Source organism: Fimicolochytrium jonesii, assembly GCF_025526975.1.
Source record: "Fimicolochytrium jonesii strain JEL569 chromosome Unknown EV422scaffold_2, whole genome shotgun sequence".
NCBI classification, from domain to species: domain Eukaryota; kingdom Fungi; phylum Chytridiomycota; class Chytridiomycetes; order Spizellomycetales; family Powellomycetaceae; genus Fimicolochytrium; species Fimicolochytrium jonesii.
This window is the reverse complement of record NW_026515669.1, coordinates 2,060,228-2,084,065: the sequence shown is the minus strand read 5'-3', so window position 1 is coordinate 2,084,065 and position 23,838 is coordinate 2,060,228. Positions and strand designations below refer to the sequence as shown.

General features: G+C 52.6%; 7 protein-coding genes across 7 annotated transcripts; 5 read left to right on the top strand and 2 right to left on the bottom strand.

The window, feature by feature from the left end:
• Positions 1-2,232: 2,232 nt before the first annotated feature.
• On the bottom strand, positions 2,233-2,511 carry EV422DRAFT_481114 (uncharacterized protein; the record flags this gene model as incomplete). Its single annotated transcript, XM_053067307.1, has 1 exon — positions 2,233-2,511. A coding segment is annotated over one exon (279 nt), but the record flags the coding sequence as incomplete, so codon positions are not given.
• Positions 2,512-3,019: 508 nt separating this feature from the next.
• Positions 3,020-4,255, top strand: EV422DRAFT_516083 (uncharacterized protein). The gene has a single exon (XM_053069361.1). It carries the CDS (start codon positions 3,126-3,128, stop codon positions 3,891-3,893), a length of 768 nt encoding a protein of 255 aa, XP_052929754.1. The 5' UTR covers positions 3,020-3,125; the 3' UTR covers positions 3,894-4,255.
• Positions 4,256-4,390: 135 nt separating this feature from the next.
• On the top strand, positions 4,391-5,515 carry EV422DRAFT_516081 (uncharacterized protein). The gene has a single exon (XM_053069360.1). The coding sequence runs from the start codon at positions 4,792-4,794 to the stop codon at positions 5,188-5,190; it is 399 nt and encodes a 132-aa protein (XP_052929753.1). The 5' UTR covers positions 4,391-4,791; the 3' UTR covers positions 5,191-5,515.
• A 1,451-nt stretch (positions 5,516-6,966) lies between these two features.
• On the bottom strand, positions 6,967-7,624 carry EV422DRAFT_160717 (uncharacterized protein). The gene is made up of 3 exons (XM_053064975.1): positions 7,385-7,624; positions 7,112-7,245; positions 6,967-7,028 (listed from the first exon to the last, which is right to left on the bottom strand). Exons 1-3 carry the CDS (start codon positions 7,503-7,505, stop codon positions 7,026-7,028), a joined length of 258 nt encoding a protein of 85 aa, XP_052929752.1. The 5' UTR covers positions 7,506-7,624; the 3' UTR covers positions 6,967-7,025.
• A 2,449-nt stretch (positions 7,625-10,073) lies between these two features.
• On the top strand, positions 10,074-12,939 carry EV422DRAFT_160796 (uncharacterized protein). Its single transcript, XM_053064977.1, has 6 exons — positions 10,074-10,619; positions 10,683-10,847; positions 10,917-11,321; positions 11,392-12,550; positions 12,610-12,693; positions 12,778-12,939. The coding sequence occupies exons 1-6, from the start codon at positions 10,300-10,302 to the stop codon at positions 12,853-12,855; spliced, it is 2,211 nt and encodes a 736-aa protein (XP_052929751.1). The 5' UTR covers positions 10,074-10,299; the 3' UTR covers positions 12,856-12,939.
• Positions 12,692-21,211, top strand: EV422DRAFT_160744 (uncharacterized protein). The gene is made up of 12 exons (XM_053064976.1): positions 12,692-12,693; positions 12,778-13,015; positions 13,088-13,451; positions 13,526-13,586; positions 13,655-13,914; positions 13,977-14,839; positions 14,895-15,203; positions 15,272-15,514; positions 15,583-19,475; positions 19,559-20,906; positions 20,963-21,131; positions 21,203-21,211. Exons 2-11 carry the CDS (start codon positions 12,935-12,937, stop codon positions 21,056-21,058), a joined length of 7,518 nt encoding a protein of 2,505 aa, XP_052929750.1. The 5' UTR covers positions 12,692-12,693; positions 12,778-12,934; the 3' UTR covers positions 21,059-21,131; positions 21,203-21,211.
• Positions 21,212-23,255, top strand: EV422DRAFT_160681 (uncharacterized protein). Its single transcript, XM_053064974.1, has 2 exons — positions 21,212-22,546; positions 22,616-23,255. Exons 1-2 carry the CDS (start codon positions 21,293-21,295, stop codon positions 22,931-22,933), a joined length of 1,572 nt encoding a protein of 523 aa, XP_052929749.1. The 5' UTR covers positions 21,212-21,292; the 3' UTR covers positions 22,934-23,255.
• Positions 23,256-23,838: the final 583 nt, after the last annotated feature.

Here is a 23,838-nt window from a genome sequence, read left to right as displayed (position 1 = left end):
CGTGGGAACCTCATAGCGGTAAGCCAGGTTTCGAGTGTTTTCAGTATCTCCAGAGTATATTCTGACATGTGGATGACCAGATGCAAGTGTCCTCGGATCTCCAACATTTCTGCAGTCGGGTTCTCTATGTGCGTTGGCGTAACTCAGGCCGTTTTGGCAGCAATGTTGACAGCTCTGACGTGTTCCTTGGCTCTGCCAACGCGAGTCAACAGCCCCAATGGAACGAGACCGTGCGCCCGTCCATAGCGTTCCCGTCCCGAACAGGTTGCTGGCGACAATGGTCAAGAGCGGGGGCTTCGTTTATTGTGTTTGACTGTCAACATATGAATGCGCAGGCCGATAGCTGCGCGAATGAGCAGTGTATGGAAGCTTAGAACGGAACGGACTCCAAAATCGCCTCCCACATTATCAACAAAAAAAGGAGGCTGGAGTCGTGGGCATCATGGAGCACCGGATGAGATTCAAATCCGGCGATCTAACCTCCTGTGAAACCATGAATACTCCGCATTCGATTGCGGTATCGGCGGAAACAAAGTGCTCCCGATCGAAGGAGGTGACGCTGTCACTTATATCAGAAATATGAACACGAATAGCCCGAACTCAATCCGACCCACTCTTACCACCTCTGCAAGATCTCTTCTGCAATGGTCTGCTCGGGACAATCGCGGGGACGATGCAAGTGATTTCAAGTGTTGATTACACCTCCCTACACAGAGAGAAGACCTGGAATCGCTTAGACCAGGACTTCGCCCGGTAATCAATAAAGGCGAATAGACTAGGGGAACGTGCATGCCCCAACCCTGTCCCTAACCCTAACCCTAACCCTAACCCTAAACCCAACCCAGGGGGTCTTGTAACCCTAACCCTAACCCTAACCCTAACCCTAACCCTAACTCTAAGTCCTGTAACCCTAACCCTAACGTTTGTCATGATTGGGGGCACCACGCGGGCGTCCCTTGCCCTGACGTATGATAAGGTCATGCAAGGCATAGTGCTGTGAGCCCATGGCACCTGGAACCTCCCGCATTCGATCTTGCTGGTGCGGAGCGAGACGTGGATAAGTTTCTTGTATCTGTGTCAACAGAGGCTGGACGGCAGGAGGACCAGGTGCCTGTGTGTCGAGGGTACTGTTCACAGGTGCGGTGAGGTGCCAATGCACATCAAAATCAGGTACACATAGGCCCCTGCCGTTTTCAACTCGAGTGTGTAACGTGTGGCTGCAGGTTATGCCCATGGTCGTGGTTAATGCCCCTGAGCACCGCTCATCCTTGGACCCCTTGATCATCCACAACGCAGGTAGATGCTGCTGGTGTGCTTTAGCGAGAGCGACGGATGAGATGCGGTAGGTTACATCTTGGTAGAAAACATTGTTGAACTGAAATTGCATGCGGATCTGATCGGATGCATGTGCGGCCTTGATTTCGAGGCTTGTTTTCGTAAAGTACGTCGCAAGTCGCTTCTCCACATCCCGAAGATGGAGTGTTGACACGTTGAGGTACTTCTTGATGGTTGCATGACCGCCTTCAAACCGGGACGTGTCGACATTGCCATAATGGCGCACTTGATTTGTCCAGGCTGCAGTAAAATGCTCCTTGTATGGCAACCAGGTTTCGGTGAGGTATTGAATGGCCCCCGGGTATCCAGCGTACTGATGGTGGAGATAGTCCCACGCTTCAGCAAACCCATCGGGTGTAGTTGCATTAATCACCTGCAATGCTTGCGTTAGTCATGGATAACATGTGCGCATTGAGTATATGTCCTTACCGCAGTCCAAAGCTTCAGGAAGCTGTCCCACTCCTCGCCTGCACCAAACACGGGCTTGCACCTGGCAAGTACGTTCTTTTGAATGTGTTAGACACACAGAAGGTTCGCTGCGTGCGGAAACCTTGAAGGGATTGCATTCACCAATGCCTTCTCGCAATCCGTGAGCATGACCTTCACTAGATCAGGTGATGGCAAGAGTTTCAGGAGTCACTCAAGTGCCCATGCATAGTTTGCCTCAAGTTCCTGTTGGAGGAACCTGATGGGTATGGTGAACGTTTTCTTGAGCAAGGTCTCGCCGAGAATATGAAACATCGGCATCTTGAACTTGTTTGTCTTGTACGTGCAATCCATGAAGATCACGGTAGGATAGCGCTGGAGGAGGGCAATGCACTCAGGATGTGCAAAGAAGAGGTGCGTCAGGTTGTCGTCGGCACTGGCGCGGTATTCGGTATGGTAGGATCCATTCTGTAGCTGTTGGAGAAGCGACTGCAATGGGGTGCGGCCATCCAATGCTTGCGTGCGGAGGGCTTGCTGCTCATTGTATATTGTCTTCTGGATGGCGTAGCACGGGTCCACATGCTGTCGTAAAGCGGTGACAGCTTGGCGTGGCTGAACGTTTGCCTGAAGCAGCGCATGTGTCATTCCTCTCTGGGAATCGGTAAGTCTCCGCAGAATTGGGTGGGCGGCAGGGTTGTGGGAGGGCTTGTGGTTATGTTCACCATGAACTACGGTCAGCTGCCATTGATAATCCAGCGCTTTGTAGGATTGGACGTATAGCTTGAACGGGCAATTGGTTCCCCGGGTTGATGTGTTCCTCAGGTGAACATCGAAATGTTGGGGAGATGGGCGTGGGGTTCTATGGCGGTCGCACACAAAATAGGTACTGACACCAGGGCGGGAGTTGATTTTGGTGACAGCGTAGCCTTGGGCAGAAGTGAATGCCTTTACGTTGTGCATACATTCCTCCAGCATGCCATACAGGGGCTCGGTGGGTGGTGGAAGCATGTGTGTGTGTGTGGCTCACTTCCTGCACTCGAAAATGCTCAGGAAAGGTAACTGGGGTGGAAGGTCACGTCAGAAGTGAGCCTCATTATACCCAAGGGCCCAGGGGCGCGCCAGTCGCCTTTTATATGCGACGCGTCGCAATCAGACTGTCAAAAGCTACTGTCAAAAGCGCGGAGGGTAGCGTGGATAGCAAACACGGCGTCGTTAGCAATTCCCTATTTATACTGTCACTCGAGAAGAAAATAGAGAGAGCTTACTAAGCAACCTCTGAACGGAGTCCATCTCGCCAACACGTCGTCCATAGAACCATAAGACCCTCGTTGCATCGTGCATCACCGGCTATCCCACACACAACTATGGACAATGAAGTGCTCGCTCTCGCTTTTCCCGACTCCCCACCACAGACGTTCCGCGTCACGTCTGTATCTGCAACGGATCGCATCAAAGTTTACCTTCCAGAGAATGCCAAAGCCGCACCCGTCCTCTCTTCTGATCCTTCACCTACGACCCTGACGCTTGACAGTCGTCCATACTCCGTCCTCTTCACTTTCTGTCGTGACATCGTGACAGATACCCACGTAGTTCGCCTCGCCTGCCGACACCGACAGAACACTCGCGTCATCGCAGTATATCGTTCGATTGGCCCAGCCTCAACGCTTCCTGCTGCGGTGGCCCGCGTACTGAGTGCACCGTGCCTGCACATCCCGGACGACTTACCGGCCGACGGCCAGTTGAAGATATGGGAGATGACGGACGATCTCGGTCCCGTCGTCCAAACCTGCGTTGATCGTCTGCAAAGAGGCCTTCAATATCGTCTCCGTCCCTTCACCACGCAACGAAACCAGGTACCGATCCTGATGAGGATGGGTCACACCGAGCCGGCGGAGAGAAAGATTCAACAGATCCTGGACGGGTTCGACCGGGAGTTTGTGGAGCTCGTTGGGTGGCTTGGCATCGAGGCGCGCCGGTTGGCCACGGACAACTTCGATTGTCTGCATATAGAGTTGGAGCGGGCGTTTGTGGAGAGAATGGGTCCAGGTTACGACCACAAAGCTGGAAAGGCGGGGTTCGATTGCCGCCATACATTGCCGGGAAGGGGAGATCGCGTATGGCGAGCAACCTAGCCTGATACCTACTGCAATCTTTACCCCGTGATGGAGTCATGACGACGAATGGCAGCTGGAGAGCAAGTCTGACCTCAGACTTAGCCCAACCGGCCGGACATGGATATACCGAGACCTGGCGGATATTGCGTCGCTATATCACCGGGGTATATCGGGATAGCGGGGGCCAGCGGTAACCCTGGAGGGGTCAGAAGTGTAAACCCTTCTCACTCAGAGGCCCCACCGTTAGTCGTCTCGCCACCATAGAATCCTTCACGAAACTATAAGCCCTTTTAGATAGCTTTTCATCCGGATAGACCTGCACCCAGCCAGTGTTAAATGATTACCTACAGTCAGGATGCCAAAACGGACGTTACGACGGGCGCGTCGAAATTGACGGCATTTGGGCTACTACCTAGGTTAGTAGTCGCGGCTGGCCGGTCCCCGGTCAACCACGCAATGGCTAGACGGCAGCCGGTGATGTATGTCGTCGTAACGTCCGTTTTGGCATCCTACTACTGTAGGAGGACGCGCATGCCGCAACCCTGTCCCTACCCCTAACCCAGAGCAATAACATTGTGAATGTGTGATGTGAAAGGAATCCCAGGAAATAATTTCTGTATCATCGACCCATTGCTACTGCTATGTACATGTGTCCGAGGGTGCTGCACGGCTTCAACAACAACAACAGGCACAATAGGGCACTTTCTTCCGCAGCAGCATTTCCCTTTTCCACTTTGGCGGGGTGCCGCACCTTCGGGGCAGACTCGTAGCCGTCGGCGCTATGGTGCCACGCCTCCCACCCAGAGAAAGAGCCCTTCCACGCGGAGTTATAGCCTGTCCGTGTGGAGTTACAACCCTTCCCCATAGCCCTTCCCCATGGAGTTATCACACTGCGTGTTCTTCAGTAGCTTAAGAGATGATGGAACTCGTCTCCTATTCCTACACATGCATTACCTTTCTACTAGCATGGAATAGCCCGCTCTCTCTCTCTCTCTCTCTTCTCCTCTCTCTGTCTCCCTCTCTTCTCCTGTATCCCCTGGGTGGATACGCGTGGGCAGTTCGCGTAGTCATGGGAGTGGGTTTGGTACAATGGTGGCTAGAATGGTGGCAAACGAACTGCAAGTGCCCAAATGCAGGCTGTCCCTCAAGCGGAAGTCGGGAGAGCGCAACGCGAGTGCTCAAATGCGGCTGTCCCTCAAGCGATTGCGGAAGTCAGGAGAGCGCAACGCAAGTGCCCAAATGCAGGCTGTCCCTCAAGCGATCGGCTTTGGTAATGTGCGTGGTAATCTGTGTGGCTTCTGATTCTCACCTATAGTGGGGCGGACCGTTCGTTCCATGTAGATGTAGATGCACGGCGTGGAGGTGAGGTCCCCTATGAGCGAAAGAGAGGGAGAGAGAGAGTGAGAGTGAGAGTGAGGAGTGGGTAGGGAATCGGAGGCGAGAATGCAGCCTGAGCTCTCTCTCTCTCTCTTCTCCTTTATCCCCTGGGTGGATACGCCATTTGCGCCAATCCGGGGGCTGCTGACATTGGTTGGATATGTCATATGCACCAAACCATCTGGGCAGGGTATAGTCCGCTCTTTCTCTATCTCTCTCTCTCTTCTCCTTTATCCCCCGGATGCATGCGCCATATGCGCGAACCCAGGGGCTGCTGACAGTGGTCACATGCGCCATATGCGCGAAACCATCTGGGCAGGGTACCTCATCTCCTCACATTCCCGCTGCTCACTCCCTACCGGATTTGTGATGTTGTAAAGGTCAGATTGCCCACTCCGTGTTGCAGTGCGGTGATTGCCGTGATAGCTGTGTGTCAAAACCGTCAGTGTTGTGGGGTGGTGGTTGGCGTAAGGATGTACTGCCGGGGCAAGAATGAGAAGACTGGTTTTGGAGTCACCTTGTAAACAAAAGCAGAGCAGAAAGTTGGGGTTCCACTCTGGAACACTACTGCAGCTGACGGGTGTGCTGTAGGTGTGTAGTTCAAAAAAGATCTTGGCAATGGCGGTGGCAATGGCCGTGGCAATCTGCAATAATATACTCTCAGGTTATGGGTGCATCGGGCGGGAATAATGAGGAGTCCGAATTTCCCCCTCCTGCGCATTCTCACTGGGCCTGGCTGGGAAAAGGCAAACGCGTCTCGCTCGACGCGTAGACTCGACTTCTCACTTCGTCTGTAGCCATCGAGTGTACAGGTATGTACTTACTTCGTCGACCTACTGTACGCAAGACGGCCTTTTCTCGTCCGTAGCGAGCGGTCTTATTGTACAGCGGATCAGCATTAGCAGCCTCCTATCCCACAGTCTGCCAGGGTGATTCCCCTTCGCGCTTCGGTGCATCCGCTCCCTTTCACGAATTCGCGTTCCCAAGAAAAGCACTATAGATCACCAAGGGCACCACCACGCGTACCTGGGCCTTTGTTACAATATTCTTAGAGACTGTGATTCCAAACAATCGGCACGTTCATCTGCCTGCCGGGGGAGATGGGGCTCCGCAATGGATTTGTTGGATCTGTCGGTTCTGGAATGTCTCTTGCCGCTCATAAGCGCTGGAGAAAATGGGATGGGATATCCACCTCGCGGCTTACCAGCCTTCTTCTGGTATGCCTGCTACTAATTTCTTGCGAAACGGCGAGCGCAGTCCACTTTCGCCTCAACCAAACATACAGCTATGAGGTGTCTACGAAAGTCAGCTCGTTCAACGACATCTCCGACTCATTCGCCGGGTTCTCTGGCCTTCCGCACCAAAATCGCGCTCAAAGGTAATTTTTACTATGCTTGCTACGCTGTTAGCACGGGATTTGGGGAATCGCCGTGCAATTCTAATCTATCCATTCCCCTTTTCTGTATGGCAAGTGTCGGAAAGTTTCATCTCGATGCCAAATTCGATGTGACTCCTTACCAGGTACGTCACGGCCGAAAGGAAAGGAGACTGGGAGTCGTGAGCGGAACGAGGATCGAGAGCGGTCCTGATGCATCACTATCCTTCCCCGCAAACATGTACAGATTGATGAGGATGGCCGTATGTACTGTCAAGTGACATTTCCGGAGCAGCCAATCATCGTTTCCGAGACCTCGCACGACGACGGAACCTTGAAGCGGGTGACTATACCCGAGAACGTGCTCAACTTTCATGAGCACTGGTTTGGCTTTGTGCTTACTGAGCAAGGAGATGTGCACAAGGTAAGATATCTCTTGCCTGGTTCCCGCCAGTACACGTAGGCCTTGAAGAGGTTGACTTACGCGTCCGTGGGCCTCTCCATAGATTCTGGCTGATCCCAAAGAGCATCCAAAGGCGTTGGAAATCAAAAAAGGGTATGCACAAATATCGTCACCGTTCCCTGAGCGGCCTACACCCATTGAGCTGACGTTTGATGCTTCAGAATCGCAAACATTTTTTCAGCCAGACTCCATTCTGATACCGGGATGCACAGAAGGGATTTCGAGGTCGTTGAGAATGACCTGACTGGTATGTGTCTTTGACTCTGCAAGGAACATATGATGAAAGACACTCACATCTTGCGACTCCGCAGGAAAAAACCTGGCAAAGTATGAGGTGCAGCATGATGAAGCGAACCGCAACTTGGTGTACAGCAAGCGTAGTCTTCGGGACGAGGAACATGAAAGGATGAGCCATCGCAGCGAGAAGCAGATAGCGAAGAGCATCGATGTCAGTGTTCGACGCGTCCTTCCTCTTCTCATCGTTCTTCTGGCTAATATTGAGACGGCATCCTCCAGGACGGCGCGATTCTGTCGGTCACGATTGATGACTTTGTGTCGTCGCATGGGTCTGCAGGAACTCAGGTTACCGGTGAGCAATCCTAGTATCTCCAACATCCGCTCGTCGCGTGACTGCTCCTTAGCATCTCCCTGCTATGTCCATATCAACAGGTCTCAGCAAACGTGGTGACGACGACTACGAAGATGCATACGAACAGCCCGCGCCCTCCCGCGCCGCGAGCGTTTTCATGCAAACCACCGGAAAGACAACGGTCACGCTACTCGGCCGTCGGTCTATGAATGGGAACTCCCCGCATCTGTTGCCACCCAGCACCATCGAAACCCTCTCACTCATCGTTCAACAAGATGCGATTGTACAGAAGATCTCGCCCCAGGAAGCCATCAGGATCGCCCGAAAGAGCATTGCATGTTTCGACGGCTCTGTCCTCCACAGCACGACAACCCCATCACATGCGCGAAAAGCGAAGTGTTTCGGCGCGGCGAGGATCGCAATGGCACGGCTGGCGGAGGAGCACGTCCCGCAAGTCATCCAGCGCATCGTTGCGGACACCATTCTAGCGAAGAATGCGTTTGTGGCTGTGGACCTCGCAGCAGAGAGCTGCGCCCTCAGCGCGGGAGTTGCCGACGTCCTGTTTCGCACGGTGTTTGGGTCGACCAAGGGCGGGCCGCCAGTTGCGGATAGTGTGAAGGAGAGCGCATTGCAAGCACTTGGGAAGTGTAAAGGCGCGCCGACAACAGAGTTGCTTGACGCGGTGTCTGAAATTGCATTCAACGGGACTTTAAATGGTGAGGCATGGCGACGGGCATCCACTGCATGCACGGAATCGCATTTCTGACGTACGTGGACTTCACCTTTTGCAGGGCAACAGCAGCGAGAGACGGTCGCCCAGCATGGCCTGCTTTCGCTTGGACACATGTCCCGGAAAGCGTTCAAAGCGCAAGATGAGGACACGTCCCGCAGGATCATGGAGAAGCTGCAAAACTCGCTTGAAAAGCAGGTAAGACGGCGACGCTGGGTTTGATGCCTCGGGGATGCATGCGTTTTTAACATCCGTTGGTCGTTTACTGTCTCCTGTCTACTTGCACGCGATGGAATAGGATCCGGCTCAATACGCAGCACTTGCAGGGACCTCGGTCCCTCTAAATAGGAACCGTCTCTCGAAGGAACCTTTCGATCGTGAAGGAATCATTGCTAGCAAGAAGGCTGCGAACCATGCAAATATCTTGGCCGCTCTTGGAGCTACTCAGCGAGTGGAAGCTTTTAGGAACATCGTGGATGCGACAGTGCCGGACTCGAAATTACCGGTGGTTGTGCAAACCACTGCTGCGCGGGCTCTTGGTCATTACAAGAGCAAATCTGCGGAAAATTTCATGTTGATGGTCGCATCCGTTCATCCATACGCTGTTGTAAGGCAAGCCGCTGCCGTGGCGTACAAAGTACATAAGCGAGAGTTCACCATGGAAGATGTCGCTTCGGGCATTGAAGAGTTGCAAGAGCGGGAGGGGGCTAATGCTTCCGAGCCGCTTTCCACCAAAGCGCGGCGTGCATCGGAATTGGTGTCGTTTATCCAGACGGAGACATCGGTGAAGTTCCATCTGCAGACACCGAGCTTCTCATGGGAGAAGAAGTTTGGCGCGGATCTGGTGGGAGGTACGTGATCGCATTTTCCACGCCGTCACGCCGTTTAAGAAACGTTGGGGCATACTGCTGAATAACATCCTTGTCTTTCAGTGCGAGCGTCGTTAAAGTTCCAGAACAGCGTCGATCTCCTGCTCTCCGTATTGCAATCCCGGCTGACCATAGACGTATCGGACTCGGCAGGCGCATTCCTCTATGTCGACATCGGTGGATACCTCGAGCTCCCGATCTTCGACGCTGAGCTTCAGTTTCACGCCGAAGTCGGGTACGATATGGACATGCTCAAGGATTTCAAGCTCTCAGACATCACCAACATTGCCGAGCTGTTTGACAAATTCGCCGATGATGTCAAGACGAAGTTTGAAGAAGTCAGGTCGGGTCTCACGACTGCTTTCCTTAGCCTCTCCACGGCATTCTCAAAGTTCAAGAAGTTGACCGACGGGACGGGCGGTGATGGATTGGACTTCACCAAATTTTCATTCAAGCTTCCACTTGTTCCGGCAAACCTGTCCTTGGATGATGTGGACGATTTCAACTCGGTGCTGATGTTTTTCAAGGACATTGAGGATAAGATTGTTGACTTTGGAAAGGAAGTCAAAACGGCGGTCGTCTCTGGAGTCGAGCCCGTTATTCAAGTGATTCCACAAGCAATAGGTTAGCAAGTAAATACCTGAACAACCGGTCCGGAGAAACTGACAAATCCCTTTCTGCAGCGGATATATTTGCCGGAGTTGCTCAATTTCTCGACTGCCCCCAGCAAGCATCAACAGCGATCGTTCTGGGAGTGGAGGTAACTTCTTCATTCCGGAAATAATGCTGGAGGATCTAGAGCTTTGATGCCCACGCCTTGCAAACACAGGACGTAGAGAAAACAATACACAAGGTTGAAGACGCCGTGACGACTCTGAAAGGACTTTTCTCTTTGACCGCCCTCGAGGGCCGTCTTCCTGACTTTGAGGATGAATTCTTCGATTCCCTAAAGTCCCTCGCCACTCAGTTCAAAGATCAACTGGGCTTCATCGATCCACTACTGGATGCGTACACCAAGATTATGGACATGGGCACCAAGCTCCAGGCCGAGTTTGTGCAGGCCCTGCATATTTTTAAAGAGTGGACTGCCAAACTGCGTTCGGCGTACGATAAAATCAAGACTTTCATTGACAGCGTGTTTGGTGCGAAATTTGCCAAACAGTTTCCTTCCAAGCCGGCCTCGTTCCAGGACGTCGCCCTCGTCTTTCCCAACAACACGTACGGAACGTACAATGGCACTTCGCTGCTTGCTGCGGCAGGAACACCAATCGTTGCTCCAATGGCGGGCGTGGTCAGCAAAGTTTCAAGCGACATTGTCAGGCTGGAAGTAACTGAGAACAGGTGCGTTCAACGCAGGCGCCTTGTTCTCGAGAGCTGAATAACTGAAGCTAGATGACACCTTAGCTTGCGGAACTACTACATTTTCCTCGGTCATGTGTCGCTTGCAGCTGGTGTCACTGGGCCCGTCAAGAAGAATGCGACGATCGGGACTGTTACCACCGGTCAAAGCACCATCCACGTCAGTATCCAGCACAAGTTGACAAAGCGCTTTATTGATCCCGCCAAATAGTACGTTTGCGTTAAGTTTCCGAATGAGGTGGAGGATGTGTCTCATCATTCGTTTTCGATGGTCCTCAGTCTACCCCGTCGAATGCCTGGGATTTTAGGAAACGGATTTAAACCGGATCCGAATTTCTACTCCCTCACGGTCGTAGGGAAGCAGATTGTGCCTCCCACGGCGATTATCGATCTGAACTCCTTGAGGTCGGTGAACAAAACCGGGCGGACGAGCACGAAAGCCAGGAGAGGTTTTGAAGCGGATATTGGGCAAGACCGATCACTGGCGAGACGAGACTTGCTTTCCGATCTTGGCCTGCCCGAGTTCAATGTCAAGATCCCCAACGTCTGCACGGACGACGAGTTTCAGAATGCACCGGAAATATGTGGAGGGGGAATGCTCCCCGAGTTTAGGCGCAGTCTGCTGCTCTTCAAAACGAAGCAGTTTTTCTTGGTTGCTGGGTTTGTGCCCGTCACGTTCGAATTGTAGGTACCGCGCGGTAGGTAGGGTTAGGGTTAGGATTCCCGTAGCTAATGAATCTGGAACATTTTACAGGCAGTTCGACGCAGTGATGGGCATTCAAGCTGGAGTTTCGGTTTGTCTCATAGGACTGGAAGTGAAGCCGAAAGTCACTCCGGAATTTGGGGTCGCAATGCAGGGATCTCTCTCCGTAGGGGCTTTCATCGAAATTACCTTATTGGCAAGGGGAACGGTAGCGGACACGCACGTGCCTATCGCCGTGTTTTTCCCGCTCGCAAAGTTTCCAATTGGAACATGCATTCAAATCAATGTGGAGATCCTGCCACTACAACTCGAGGTTTCAGTCGGGGTTGAGATTGACTTTGTCTTTTTTTCCAAATCGTGGTTCGTGACAATCGTGCGACTCACCTTGGACAAGATCACATTCTTGGTGACCGACACATGCCCGCAACCGGACTCCCGTCAGCTCCCGCCGAAGGATTCTGGCACGATCGTGGATGTCACTGCGCCCATCGTTCATCAGTTGAGCATTTCGCAAGTCGCGAATGTGCCAACCTCAGCGCCTCTTCTTTTTGCTCGCTTCTCGATTGGTGACCCCGAATCCGGCATTGCGAATGCTTCCATTGCCGTCGGCTGGAACCCCGGCGACTCTACCGTAGCCGCTCCCGTTCTGATACCCAGAGACCAAGGCGAGTCGATTACGATCCCCGGTCTCGCTGATATCTCGCTGTTCGACGAGAAGACGCTTTACGTCACTATAACGGTTTTCAACCAACACCAGATGATGACGAAGCAGTCGCAAAAGCTTGTATGGGATCTCAGTCCTCCCGTGATCAAAATCGCAGAGATATTCACGCCCTTTGCGCAATACACTTTCCCGATTGGCAAAAACGAGACCCGCACAGCACTGCGAAAGGCAATGCAGACCTTCAAGTACGATCTTACGCAACAGATAGGAGGCGGCGCGCTACAAGGATTTTCGGACCGGCTCGATTTTTCGTACGTGATACAGGATGCCACTGCTCAGAGCACACTGGAATATGCGGTCGGCACGGGTGCCGCACCAGATCTGATTACTTCTTTGAGGGATTGGACAGAGCTGCCGGCTACACAAACTCAGGGGACGCTGGCGTTTGATAGCTTGCAGCTCTCTCATGGCGTCACCTACCACTTGGCGTTACGATCTTTGAATGCACTTGGATACGAAAGCACAACATTGTCTAGCGGAACCCTTGTAAGTGTTGCGCAAATACGCGCTTCGCGGTTTTGGAATGCTCACGCTTCTTTTCCTAGATCGATTTGACACCACCAGTGGTGGGCAGCATCTTCATGGGCCCAACGCTTCGCCAGAATTGGAATGCCACCAATGTGATCACCGTAAGTACCTCGAGCACCTGTATAGGGAGGGACGGTAAAAACACCTTCGCGCATTGTCTGACATCTTTTCCCATCGACAATTAGAATGCGGTCTTCAATTTCTTTGGGTTTTCCGACGCGGAGTCCGATGTAGCATGTGAGCAGCCATCGTCATCGATTTGAGCTTCGTCAGCAATGGTTTAATCTACCGCTTGACCTAGATTTCAACTATGCGATTGGTCCCAACACTACGGCAGCGGAAATGGTTCCTAGTCGTCTGGGCATCTGGACACCATTCGGATCGTGGACATCGCCTGTTATTAGCACCGGCGGGGCGACCTCGGTGAGTGCCCGTAACCGCATCGAAACTATCCTTTCCTTATTCCTCCTCTGACTCATGTAATCCCTCTTGAAGGATGTGAATGCTCAAATCGGCAATTTGCGGCTGCCAGAAGGAAATCACACCATCTGCGTCCAAGTCACGAATTGGGTGGGCATGCAATCCATGGCTTGCCAAAATGGTTATGTCGTCGACACGACGCCTCCAAAAGGCTCCCTTTGGCTTGAACACGGAAATGATCCCGCTTCACCTGGCGATATTATAATCCATTTCGAGTACACAGATAACCTTTCAGGGGTACAATATGTGCGAGTCGGGCTCGGCGACGGATACGTACCGATCTACAAGGAGTTTTTTACCATTGAGGTCCCCACGAATCCCAACACGACAACATATATGTTCACTATCGATCAATCTTTGGCCGGGGTGCTCATTTACGGTAAATTTTTTCAGTTTGGCCTTACCTTACCTCATTCTACACTGCTTGACTTTCTCTCTCACCTCTGGACGCAGGGCAATTGAACCTGGTTGATTTTGCGGGCAACCAGTTTTTCACAGCTTCGGAGCAACCCATGTAAGCTACGATCGTATGGGCGTGGCCTCATGCCCCCAAGATGCACTGACTTGTTTGTCGCTTTCCAGTAAAGTGGATTTCTTCCCGCCTATCGCTGGCAGTGTTTTTGATGGACCAAGACTTTGGATACAAACGAACTATATTGACAACGCTACGGCACTTTCGTGCAGCTGGACAGCATTTATCGACACTGTGAATGGGATCGGTCGCTCTGAAGTATCGTTCGGTTTCTCTCCCGGTTTAACGGACGTCATCCTCTGGCAAGACGTCCCTGTCACCGCGTTCAACACTACTCTCGCGGTCCCGTCGAACGTTACCGTTGGACATCGTAAGTGGCACATTTTCCGAACATAAGGGATTATGTGAATTGATCAAGTCTCTCAAAAACAGGCAGCATTGTGTTCTGCAACGTTCGAGCGTGGAACAACAACGGAAACGCCTCCCAGGCCACCGTCAATTCTGGCAGCGGCACTCTCGTTGATTTGACGGCCCCACTCTCTTTTAACGCGACAGTCAAAACCGGTGGCCTCTCAGCGTACCAGTTCCAACGGTCTTATATATCCCTGGAATGGACGGCGGCCCAGGACGGGGAAAGCGGCATTGCTGAGTACAGAGTATCCGTCACAGACTATTCGAACAACAATACTTTGTATGAAGACGCCGTCGTGGACTATCAGGATCCACGGAAACTGTCGACGGTCCTGTTCGGTGTGCCCCTCTTCCAAGGTTCTCGGTTTTACGCTACGATCACGGCCTACAATGGAGCGTCGAACACCACGGCATCTCGTACTCAGGTGGTCACGATCGATGAGACGTCGCCTATCTTGCAATCCCTCTCTTATTTGGGCAGGAATTCCAGTGGCCTTGCGCTCTACGTGACTGATCGTTCTAGCGTTCCCATTCTTTGGTCTTGGGAGGATCCGGAGTCAGGGATTGATCCTACGACCATCAAGTGTCTTCTTTTCCAGATGATCAACGGCGAGGCGATAGAAGTTCCTGGCGCCAACGCGAACGCAACCTTGCAAGGCTGTACCATTCGTGCAACTCCAGCGCTCGTTGAAGGGACGACCTACATTGTCTCGGCGGCGGCCGGAAACGGCGCCGGTTTGGTATCCACGGCGGAACTGCCTCTAAAGATCGTAATCAACCCGCCGAAGTTCGTCTCTGCTGGAACTGGGAGCTCTGTAATCGGTCAAACAACGCTCCCGAGAACTACCGATCATGGATCCCTGCGGGGATGGTTTACGTTCCAGGTAAGTAAAAGCGTATTGAAAATTGCATGAGTCCTTCCTCACGCATTGCAAACAGGATGCCTTCGCGCCCATAACGGGCTATGAGGTTGCTTTTGGCAGTGGCCCCGGACTATCGGATTATGCCGCTTTCACAACCGTTCGTCAGCCTTACGTGGTTGTGCCGCATCCATTGATTGACGAGCAAGTCTATTTCATGAGCGTGCGAGCGATCAACGCTGCTGGACTCGTCTCAGGGATCCGAAACCTCACCGAAGGAACGACGGTCAAGCCGGGCGCACGTCCCGGTGTAGTTTTCATCGGTCCAGATCCGAAAAGGAGTGTAGATTTCCAAGCTGAAAATGATGTACTGAGCGCAACTTTTAACGTAAGTGTACCTAAAGTTCCACCTAAGCATTCCCTACGCCCCGCGACTTCGCTAACACGTTCTCCCAGAATTTCACTCACTCACTACCCGGGGCTTTCTACGAATGGTCTTTGGGAACGATCCCCGGCGGGACTGATCTCGTGGACTACACGACCGAATGTCTCCTCATCCCTTCCAAAGAGAAAAGTGGACAAATCTTGTACTCCGCCATCTCGCTATCTTCGGGGCAATATTATTATCTCACGGTGCGCGCCACATTCGGCGGAGTGTTAGGGACGGACATTATATCCGTTACGTCCAATGCGTTCAGGGTGAGTTGGAAGAGGGAGTGGGGCGGCTATGGCGAACTCCGCAATCAATCTAAACTTGCGATTTATAGGTGATTGATCAGGCACTGCCGAAGCCTATTGTCAACATCGCGACGGTGTCGAAATACATCACGAACCAGACTTCTTCCATCGTGCCAGTCTCCTGCTCGACGACGGCGGATAGCCTCGGAAGTGCAATCGGCCAGCTCTCGATAGTATGTGGTACTGCCCGGAACCATGCGGAACAAGTTTCCACCTCGCCAAACCAGTCTCTTACTACAACCGCCGAGCAAACAAGTGCTACATTGAGCTCCGTCCTGGATCTCGGCGAGTTTGCCCCTGGCGCCGGAATCTTTTGTAGATGCGTTGCCGTCGAAAGGAACACGGGCTTCGTCTCGAGCGAATTTACTGGACCTCTCGCTATCGATAGCACCCCACCGATTCCTCCTGCAGATCTTATATGCAGTCCAGCGATCGTTTCGCCCGGCAGCCCCATCTTTTGCGATTGGGGATCCTTCGTCGATGCGGAGAGCGGGATTGACCATGTTGAGATTGCACTTGGCACGTCTCCCGGCGGGTCGGAAATCACAAATCGTATCAACGTGACTGGGACGTACTTTGTCTTTGACTCCTCCAAGTACAGCATGGACAGGCAGACCGCTCGCTACTTCGTGACACTTTGGGGCACAAACTCCGTCGGCTTGCAAACCCCCGTTATCACTTCCGTGAATGTGGACTTTACTGAGCCTCTGGTATCACCCGAAAATCTGTATGTGGTGAAACCGCTGGGTAGAGGTCTCCAAAAAGACACAGAAGGATTTTTCATCGCCGAACTGGAAGAATCGACGGACTGCCTACGTGAAACTTCGCGTGTCCAAGTGCGTTGGGATGGAGTATTCAATGACCCCGAGAGTGGAATGAAATCTTATCGAATCGCCATCAAAGGTCGACGCTTGGATGACTCATTGTCACCAGGTGAAGTCCTTCTGGATTGGGTGGAAAAGGGAAATGCTACATCGGGGGTATTCAACCTGAACAAGCGTGCTGTGCACGGCATGCAGCTGTCTGTTATTCTGCAGGGAACTAATGTGGCAGGTTTGACGTCAATGGTCGAATCAAAACCAGTGGGTGTTGCCAATCAGGGGCCCAAAGTCCTCTGGGTCGGGCAATCGTTGAGCAATACGGACGATGGGGAGACCTTTTCCCTTGATTCAAGAACTATTTCCGTTGAATGGCAGTCGCAGCACATCTGTGCCATCGTGCTATATCGGTGGTCGATCTTCGACTCCTTGACTGGAGAACCTGCGCAGCCGGAGGCGTTCACAACCCAGACTAGAGTAACGGCATCGAATCTCAGACTGGCTGCAAATCGGACATACATTGTCAGAGTACAGGCATACGACAGTCTCCATATCCCCGGGCCGGAAACGGAAAGCAATGGGATAACAATCATCTTTCAACCCCCTTATCCCGGACGAGTGTACGACGGACCGTTCTTCCGAGTCGATATTGATGAAACGCGGGTTTCTACCAGTTTGTCCGCTTCATGGGATGACATGTCAACCCCAACCTGCGCTATCCGCTCCTACTCGGTCTCGTTTGGAACCAACTATAGAGACGCTTCGGGTGACGTTTTCCTTCTCACGAATGTAGGACTGAACACATCAGTGTCGTTTGAGCTGTCCACCTCGCTTCCTTCGTACGTGAGCATCTATACGACTGTGCAAGCGGTCACATGTCAAGGGAACGTTGTTTCCGCTGTATCGAATGGCTTTTCGATCGGCGAGCGACCACCGCCTTCGAAAGGCTACGTATGGCTTGACAACGGCCTCGAAACGAAGAACGCAACGGCCCAGAGCTCAACGACTACCGTCACCATAAACTGGGAGAGCTTTCACTCAACGTGGAGCCCGCTCCAATACTACGTCGCTCTTAGTAGTTCCGCCAATCCTGAGAACCCAACGCAGTTCCGGAATGTTAGCACAATCACGACCACGTACACTTTCGCCAACCTCAGTCTGAACGTCACCACTCAGTACTACGCTTTCGTCAAAGCGGTCGATGCATCTTTCCAAAGTGTCATTGGCAGTTGTTCCTTCATCGTCGATGTAGTGCCTCCAAAACCTGGGCATGTATCGTTCCCCAGCTATAGCGCTTCTGCGGTTTTGGCCAATTCAGAATTGATGTGGACCTCGGAAGCCACGAGTTTGGAGTTTCTCGTTTCAAATGTCTCCGCAAGTACCGGAATATTTGCCTTGGAATACGCGGTCGTAAACGCGTCTCTTCCGGACTTAATCGCCCGCAGGGATACGGCGGGTATTGGATCGAATCCGAGCACGGTGTTGGTTGATAACCTGTTGAATTTAATGCAGTTCAACCCGGAAACGGTAATTCAACCATTTCAATCTATCGGAAATTTTGACCAGACAGCAGGCGCCGCGAATATCAGCGTTGCAACAACATTGACACCGAGTGGGACGTATCGCGTTCTCATCGGTGCGATCAACGGGGCTGGGGTGAAAGCTTATACGCTGAGTGCCCCGTTGCGCTTCGACCCGAGCCACCCAGTCGCCGGAACAGTCAATTTGGGATCGGACGTCACGGTGAATCAAAAGTATAGCGCCTTCTCAAACGAGTCGCAGATCACTTGGCTCGAGGCGCAGGACGAGATTGGTATGAACTGCCCAAGGCGCTTTCAGGATTTTCGCAATGGCAGTCTTCCCGCCTGGATGCGGTATACAAGGGGTCCGGGGGATTTCAACCTCACAACAGCTCGAGTGAACTTCCGAGACCAGTGCGCCGCGTCGAACTCCAACGGCCTATCTCTACGAGGAAGCTCTTCTAACAACGATTCCGAGACATTCTCGGGCTGCGAAGTTTTGTCGAGCATTTACGCCTCCGGTTCGTCATTTTCTTTCCGAATGAAGGCCTCGAATGCTTCTCGAACCGTCAGTACCATCATATTGGCGAACACGGATCAAACTGTTCTCGAAAGAGATTACTGGAACACGACCTACCAAACGCTTTCCGAGGCCCCTGCTTATTCCGCACTTGGCTTTGACGTTTATGCCGATGCCCCTGGCGTCCTCGTTGTTTGGACAACTCAACAAGGGGATAAAATCTGGAGAGGCAAACAGGTTTCTTTAACTCAGAACGCCACTTCGACCTACCTTCGTTACACAGTCGCAATCGGTCAGGATGCATCACGAATTGTGGTTACGGATGATTCGGGCAATGCGGTAGGATCAGTCACGACAAGCGGGCTGGCAGCAGGCCCCATTGCTTTCCCGGCGCTTCCCAAAGTTGCTCCGCGGTTCCGTCTCTGGAGCCTGGGCGGTGTTCTCACCACAAACGCGACTATGAGCGTTAGTGAGATGACTTACCCATTAAACACAACGCATGGTTGTAATTACGGTGAACCGTGGAATGATCTTGAGTCCGGTATACATCAATACGAGATCGCGATCGGCACCCAGCCAGGGCAAACGGATGTCTTGTCTTTCACCCAGGTCGATGCGAAAAGCATTCAGCCCAACATATCCGCCTTTTCGGCTGGACCCGTGAACTTGCGGCCTAGCGAGCTTGTTCGACTTGGAATGGTGTCGAGTGTCTTGCCTACGACGGTCACCACCATCAACTGGTGTAAGCTCAATGCTACGATGGGAGGATGCTCGCCACTTGCCTCCTGTGCGCAGCTTGCAGCTGTGCCCCTCGGAGGGGTCGGTGCTCAAACGAATGTTTCAGCAAACGGCACTGTCGCAGTCACTGCAAATGGCACAAACGCCAACAATGTCGCGTCAATTTCTGTGCAGCCGGCTCTCCCATTCACTTGCGCATGCCCTCCAGGCTACGAGGGAGATGGAGTTGGTTTCAGTGGCTGCCGAGATGTCGATGAATGCGCCGTCGCACTTGCCCAGAACGTGTCTCTTTGTGGCAAGAACGCGCATTGCACTAATTTACCAGGGTAAATAATGACCTGTCGAATTGGCGTCACATAGCAATTCATGATCTTTGAGCTAATGCTATCCTCCCTGCACCGAATGATAGCTCTTACATGTGCTCCTGTGATGCTGGATTTGCGGGGACCAACCCTTATTCTTCATCGGATGGATGTTCCGACGTAGATGAATGCGCAATATCCGCCGCCAACCAAACTACGATTTGTGGAAATTCAGGTTGCTGCCAAAATCTCTCGGGGTCATACACCTGCCAGTGCTACGAAGGTTTCCGACGGATTGACCAGTGGACGTGCGTGGATATTGACGAGTGCGCAACCGGTCAGCACAAGTGCAATAAGCTAGCTACCTGCGTTAATACACTCGGGGGTTACCAATGCTTGTGCCCGTCTGGGAAAGTGGGGTCTGGAGTAGGTCTACAGGGATGTTCTTCACCTGATCCGGAACTGAGCTGCGCAGGGGCGGCCCCACTATACATCGGAACCAACACCACCGGATCGATCAGCGGCTTTTTCAAGCGGTCCGATAAGCGAACGCCCGTCTCAACTTTTGGCAACTGGTACAAGTTGGTGGGAACGGGGGACCAGTTAGTTGCCCGGACCCAGCGGACGCCGCAAAGAAAATGGGACTTTTTCATGGCAGCATTCGGCGATTGCTTCTTCGATGCCATGGCCGTTTCGGTCTGCTCTCCTTCCGTTGGACAATGCACGCTTCAGCTCGATGCAGCTCGTGGGCAACCAGTGTACATCCTGGTTCTTGATGAGGCTCCTGTGAACTATACAATTTCACTCTCCGCTCGCAGTTCCAATGCTGGAAATGCTCGCCAGTATCAAATGCTTCCGCGAACAACTCGATCCGGAAGGCGCTGCATCGAAGCGACTTCAAACAATCAAACATGGAAGTCAGGGATCCCCGGTCCCGCCCCAGGCCTACCTGTGAGTCCTGTAACTCCGGAGTTCAAGGGCTGCCTCAACACACCGCGGCCGTGGATCAATAGTGGAATAGAATTACGCGGAGCGATGGAGGGTTCCTTATTGACCTACGATCTGAGCCTAGCCGCCTGCGCTACAAAATGCTCGAATTTCAATCTTCCGTTCTTCAGCTACCAATCGGCTGTCAAGTATGGCTCTTCCTCCACGTCATCCGTATGTGTGTGCATGCCAAACATTCCGCCTGGAAGTATGGCGAGATCGACTTCCAGTTGCTCGTACCCGAACCCCGCCGTCCGCGGGGACACGTTGTACACGATGAGCATCGACTTCCCGTTATTTCAAGTCGCGCTGCCTCCGATGTGGTGTGGAATCTCCGAAACTTGTAAGGCAGATGGGAGCCTTAACAAGCCGACAGACACGGTTAGCCTAGTGGCACCCCGACGGACAACAACGAACCAGACCTGTGTTCTACCATTCTTGTACAACGCTACTCTTCAAACGGACTGCGTAAGCGACATTGCTGGACGTCTTCCCTGGTGTTTTGTTGACATTGCCACCCAAAGGAAAGCCTCTTGCAACGAAGTGGATTGGTGCTCGGCCGTGCCAACCCCGTTATACGGAAGGTGCATATCTGGCAACACAACGACGCCGTCGTATAGGATTCAGTGCGATACTGGCTTTGCATACAATGCAGCAACTCAATCGTGTGTCGACTATGACGAATGTTTAGAGGTAAGGACATGACCAAATGAAGCAAGCTTTCCTAGAGGCGAAGGCTAATGGAGTGATTGCCGAACACTTAGGGAACCGATACCTGCGAGCCATTGGCCACATGCGTTAATACTTTTGGCGGTTACTCTTGCATTTGCGACGATACGAAAGGATATGTGAAGATGAACGATAGATGCTTCTATGACCCTGCCCGTTTCAACATCTCTGGCGCACCAGCCGGATCCATCACACCCGACCCTGACATCAACCCCGCAAAATATTACGTTGGTCTGAAGGCCATCAACAGAGCGGGTCTCGAAGCAATCAAATGGTCAGACCAAATGACCATAGACACTGAGCCACCGCAGTTGCAGTCACTGGACTTTATGCGCAACGGCGATAACGTCACTGTGATCTCAAGCCAAAACATCAGTCTAGCTTGGGCAGCTGGAGACAGCGTTTCTGGAATTTTATTTTACGACTTTGCCCTAGGGACAACCCCGTTCTCTAACGACTTGTATGCGTGGACCCGAACCAACGCAACAGGGGCAAATTTTACGACTACCGCCCCACTACCGGCCGAAGGAGGGAGGGTGTGCGTCAGCCTGAACGCGACAGACGGAGCGCTGAATATGAACAGCACGGTCACATGTGCCACGGTGCAGACGCACCCCCCCGATAACGCGTCGGCATCTGTGAGGCTCCAGATGCATGGGCGCCAGATTGCTTGGACCGGTTTTATCGAGTCCGCTACTTCGATTGCATATTACGAGGTTTCTGTCAGCTCGGGGAACTCAGGCGCCCCTGATGTTCTTCCTTGGACTGCTATTTCGTTCAGTGATCGAGTGGAAAGCGCCATCATTTTTGGCCCGAATGCCTCTTACCTCCTCCCAACGAATAAGCGCACCATCCTTTCGCCGCTCTTCTACCGTGTTCGAGCAACGAACTTGGGGAGTCTTTCGAGCGAGGTGTCTACTCGGGCGGCGTATTATTTGGGCACGGATTCCATGTTGCTGGCTCCTCGCGAGAACAACTCGGCGATGATCAAGGGGTTTCAAGATGAGACCATCGGATTAAGTGTGGCAACGTTGTTGCCGGCGACAAGCGAACATGCGATCCTCGTCGTGCCATTGACCGCAAATGTCGGCTACGTGCCAGACAGCTTTGGCGGACTTCCTTTGCCACCACCTTTACTCGTTTTGCGAGCCGGAGGAAAGTACGGTCGGTACAAGCGGGCCGAGGCTGCGATCCTTAGCGTCACAAAAGACGGTAACATCAACAGTGGATCCTTTGTTGTGGTTAACGGTACTTTTACGAGCAACGATAATGCCACGGATGTAAAGTCGTTCGCGGTTTATGGCGTCAGGGTCACCGGCGGTCAATGGGTCGGAGTGAAGTCTATCGCCAACAGCGCGCAACGTTCCCTCAATTTCACGGTAGGTGTGGCGGGTACGACTTCACGAGTGTGTGCGTGACCGACTAACTTAGGCTACACGAATTCCTAGGCCACTTTCGGGGGGATGTACGCGCTTTACGTCAATGAAACCGTGCCTACTTTTGTCGATCTGAACCTGGATGGACTTCCCGACATCTTATATACCCAGGACAGCCCGTCTCATAGATTGCGTCGTAAAGAGGAAGAAGCGGAAGAAGTATCAACGATCGATGATCCCGCTGAAACAACAGTAAAAAGACAGAAACGTGCACCTGTCTCCTTCGTGCCAACGACCTACGGGTACTGGCCTTCGACCTCCTATCTTATGAATGCGACATTCCAGTCACCGACACTTACCAGCACCATGACGATCGTCTCACTTTGGTAAGAGTCGCTGCTCCTGGAATCTGAAGGGCCGTGGGCGCGCTTACTTCCCTCCCATTTGCTCACGTTGCCATCTATTCTTTGTAACCAACCATTACAGCGATCTGGATGCCGATCTGGTTACGGACGCCATAATCTACAACAGCGCTACGAACCTCTACCGGGCGTGGCTGTTGAAGCCGAACGGCACTTTGAAAGCGGAACAGGCGTTCTATTCACCTCCTTTGGGTCCGCGATTGCTGGGATTTGCAGATCTTGATCTAAATGATAGGCTCGCAAGGTACGACAGTCGACAGAGACGTGGTCTTCTTGGAGGATTTTCCCCATATGGTTTCTCTCCAACCGCTGAATTCAATGCAATTTTTAGTGTTTGGGTTTCGAGGATCATGAATGTGGTGTCCTTCTGCTTTGGCAGCAATTTCACATTGGTAAGAAAGCAATCGGACGCGCTGATTGCTTTTACCCTAGTTCTGACGCAATTCCACCCTCTTCTAGCCTTGCACCGAGACTGTGTATGTATCTGCCAGTGGAACGCCAGTTGGCCTGGGCGCATGGGGAACCAGAATCGGTTTCCTTTCCTGGCAACGAACATACGACGGATTCGCCTTTGCCATTCAAAACCTCGCTGTCACGGTCAAAGGGACGGCACATCAGATGACGGCAACCGAGGTGGTGCTCCGAACCACGCTGCAAGATCGTCGTGGACAGACATGGGCAGCATATCTTCCCGGAGACATGGATGGAGATGGCTATACGGACATGGTGAGTGCGGCCAGGAGCAGGCTGGTGCAACACGGAATAATCCTAACCGCGGCCCTATTATGCAACAGCTCTTGCAGTGTACGAGCCCAACAGCTACCTGTGGTCCGTCAGGCAATCTGCAGAAATATGTCCTCCTGTGGAGCATCA

What these genes read in the sequence shown, in the direction of transcription:
- EV422DRAFT_160681 (XM_053064974.1), top strand. Translation starts at nt 21,293, where the DNA reads ATGAACGATAGATGCTTCTATGACCCTGCCCGTTTCAACATCTCTGGC. An exon ending in AACGTTCCCTCAATTTCACG is followed by an intron (nt 22,547 to 22,615) that starts GTAGGTGTGGCG and finishes ACGAATTCCTAG; the next exon opens with GCCACTTTCGGGGGGATGTA.
- EV422DRAFT_516081 (XM_053069360.1), top strand. Translation starts at nt 4,792, where the DNA reads ATGATGGAACTCGTCTCCTATTCCTACACATGCATTACCTTTCTACTA.
- EV422DRAFT_516083 (XM_053069361.1), top strand. Translation starts at nt 3,126, where the DNA reads ATGGACAATGAAGTGCTCGCTCTCGCTTTTCCCGACTCCCCACCACAG.
- EV422DRAFT_160744 (XM_053064976.1), top strand. Translation starts at nt 12,935, where the DNA reads ATGGTTCCTAGTCGTCTGGGCATCTGGACACCATTCGGATCGTGGACA. An exon ending in GAACGTTACCGTTGGACATC is followed by an intron (nt 13,915 to 13,976) that starts GTAAGTGGCACA and finishes TCTCAAAAACAG; the next exon opens with GCAGCATTGTGTTCTGCAAC. An exon ending in CTACTCTTCAAACGGACTGC is followed by an intron (nt 20,907 to 20,962) that starts GTAAGCGACATT and finishes TGCCACCCAAAG; the next exon opens with GAAAGCCTCTTGCAACGAAG.
- EV422DRAFT_160796 (XM_053064977.1), top strand. Translation starts at nt 10,300, where the DNA reads ATGGACATGGGCACCAAGCTCCAGGCCGAGTTTGTGCAGGCCCTGCAT. An exon ending in CTGGAAGTAACTGAGAACAG is followed by an intron (nt 10,620 to 10,682) that starts GTGCGTTCAACG and finishes ATGACACCTTAG; the next exon opens with CTTGCGGAACTACTACATTT. An exon ending in GTGCCCGTCACGTTCGAATT is followed by an intron (nt 11,322 to 11,391) that starts GTAGGTACCGCG and finishes AACATTTTACAG; the next exon opens with GCAGTTCGACGCAGTGATGG.
- EV422DRAFT_160717 (XM_053064975.1), bottom strand. Translation starts at nt 7,505, where the DNA reads ATGGCTCATCCTTTCATGTTCCTCGTCCCGAAGACTACGCTTGCTGTA. An exon ending in TTCCTGCGGAGTCGCAAGAT is followed by an intron (nt 7,246 to 7,384) that starts GTGAGTGTCTTT and finishes GCGATTCTGAAG; the next exon opens with CATCAAACGTCAGCTCAATG.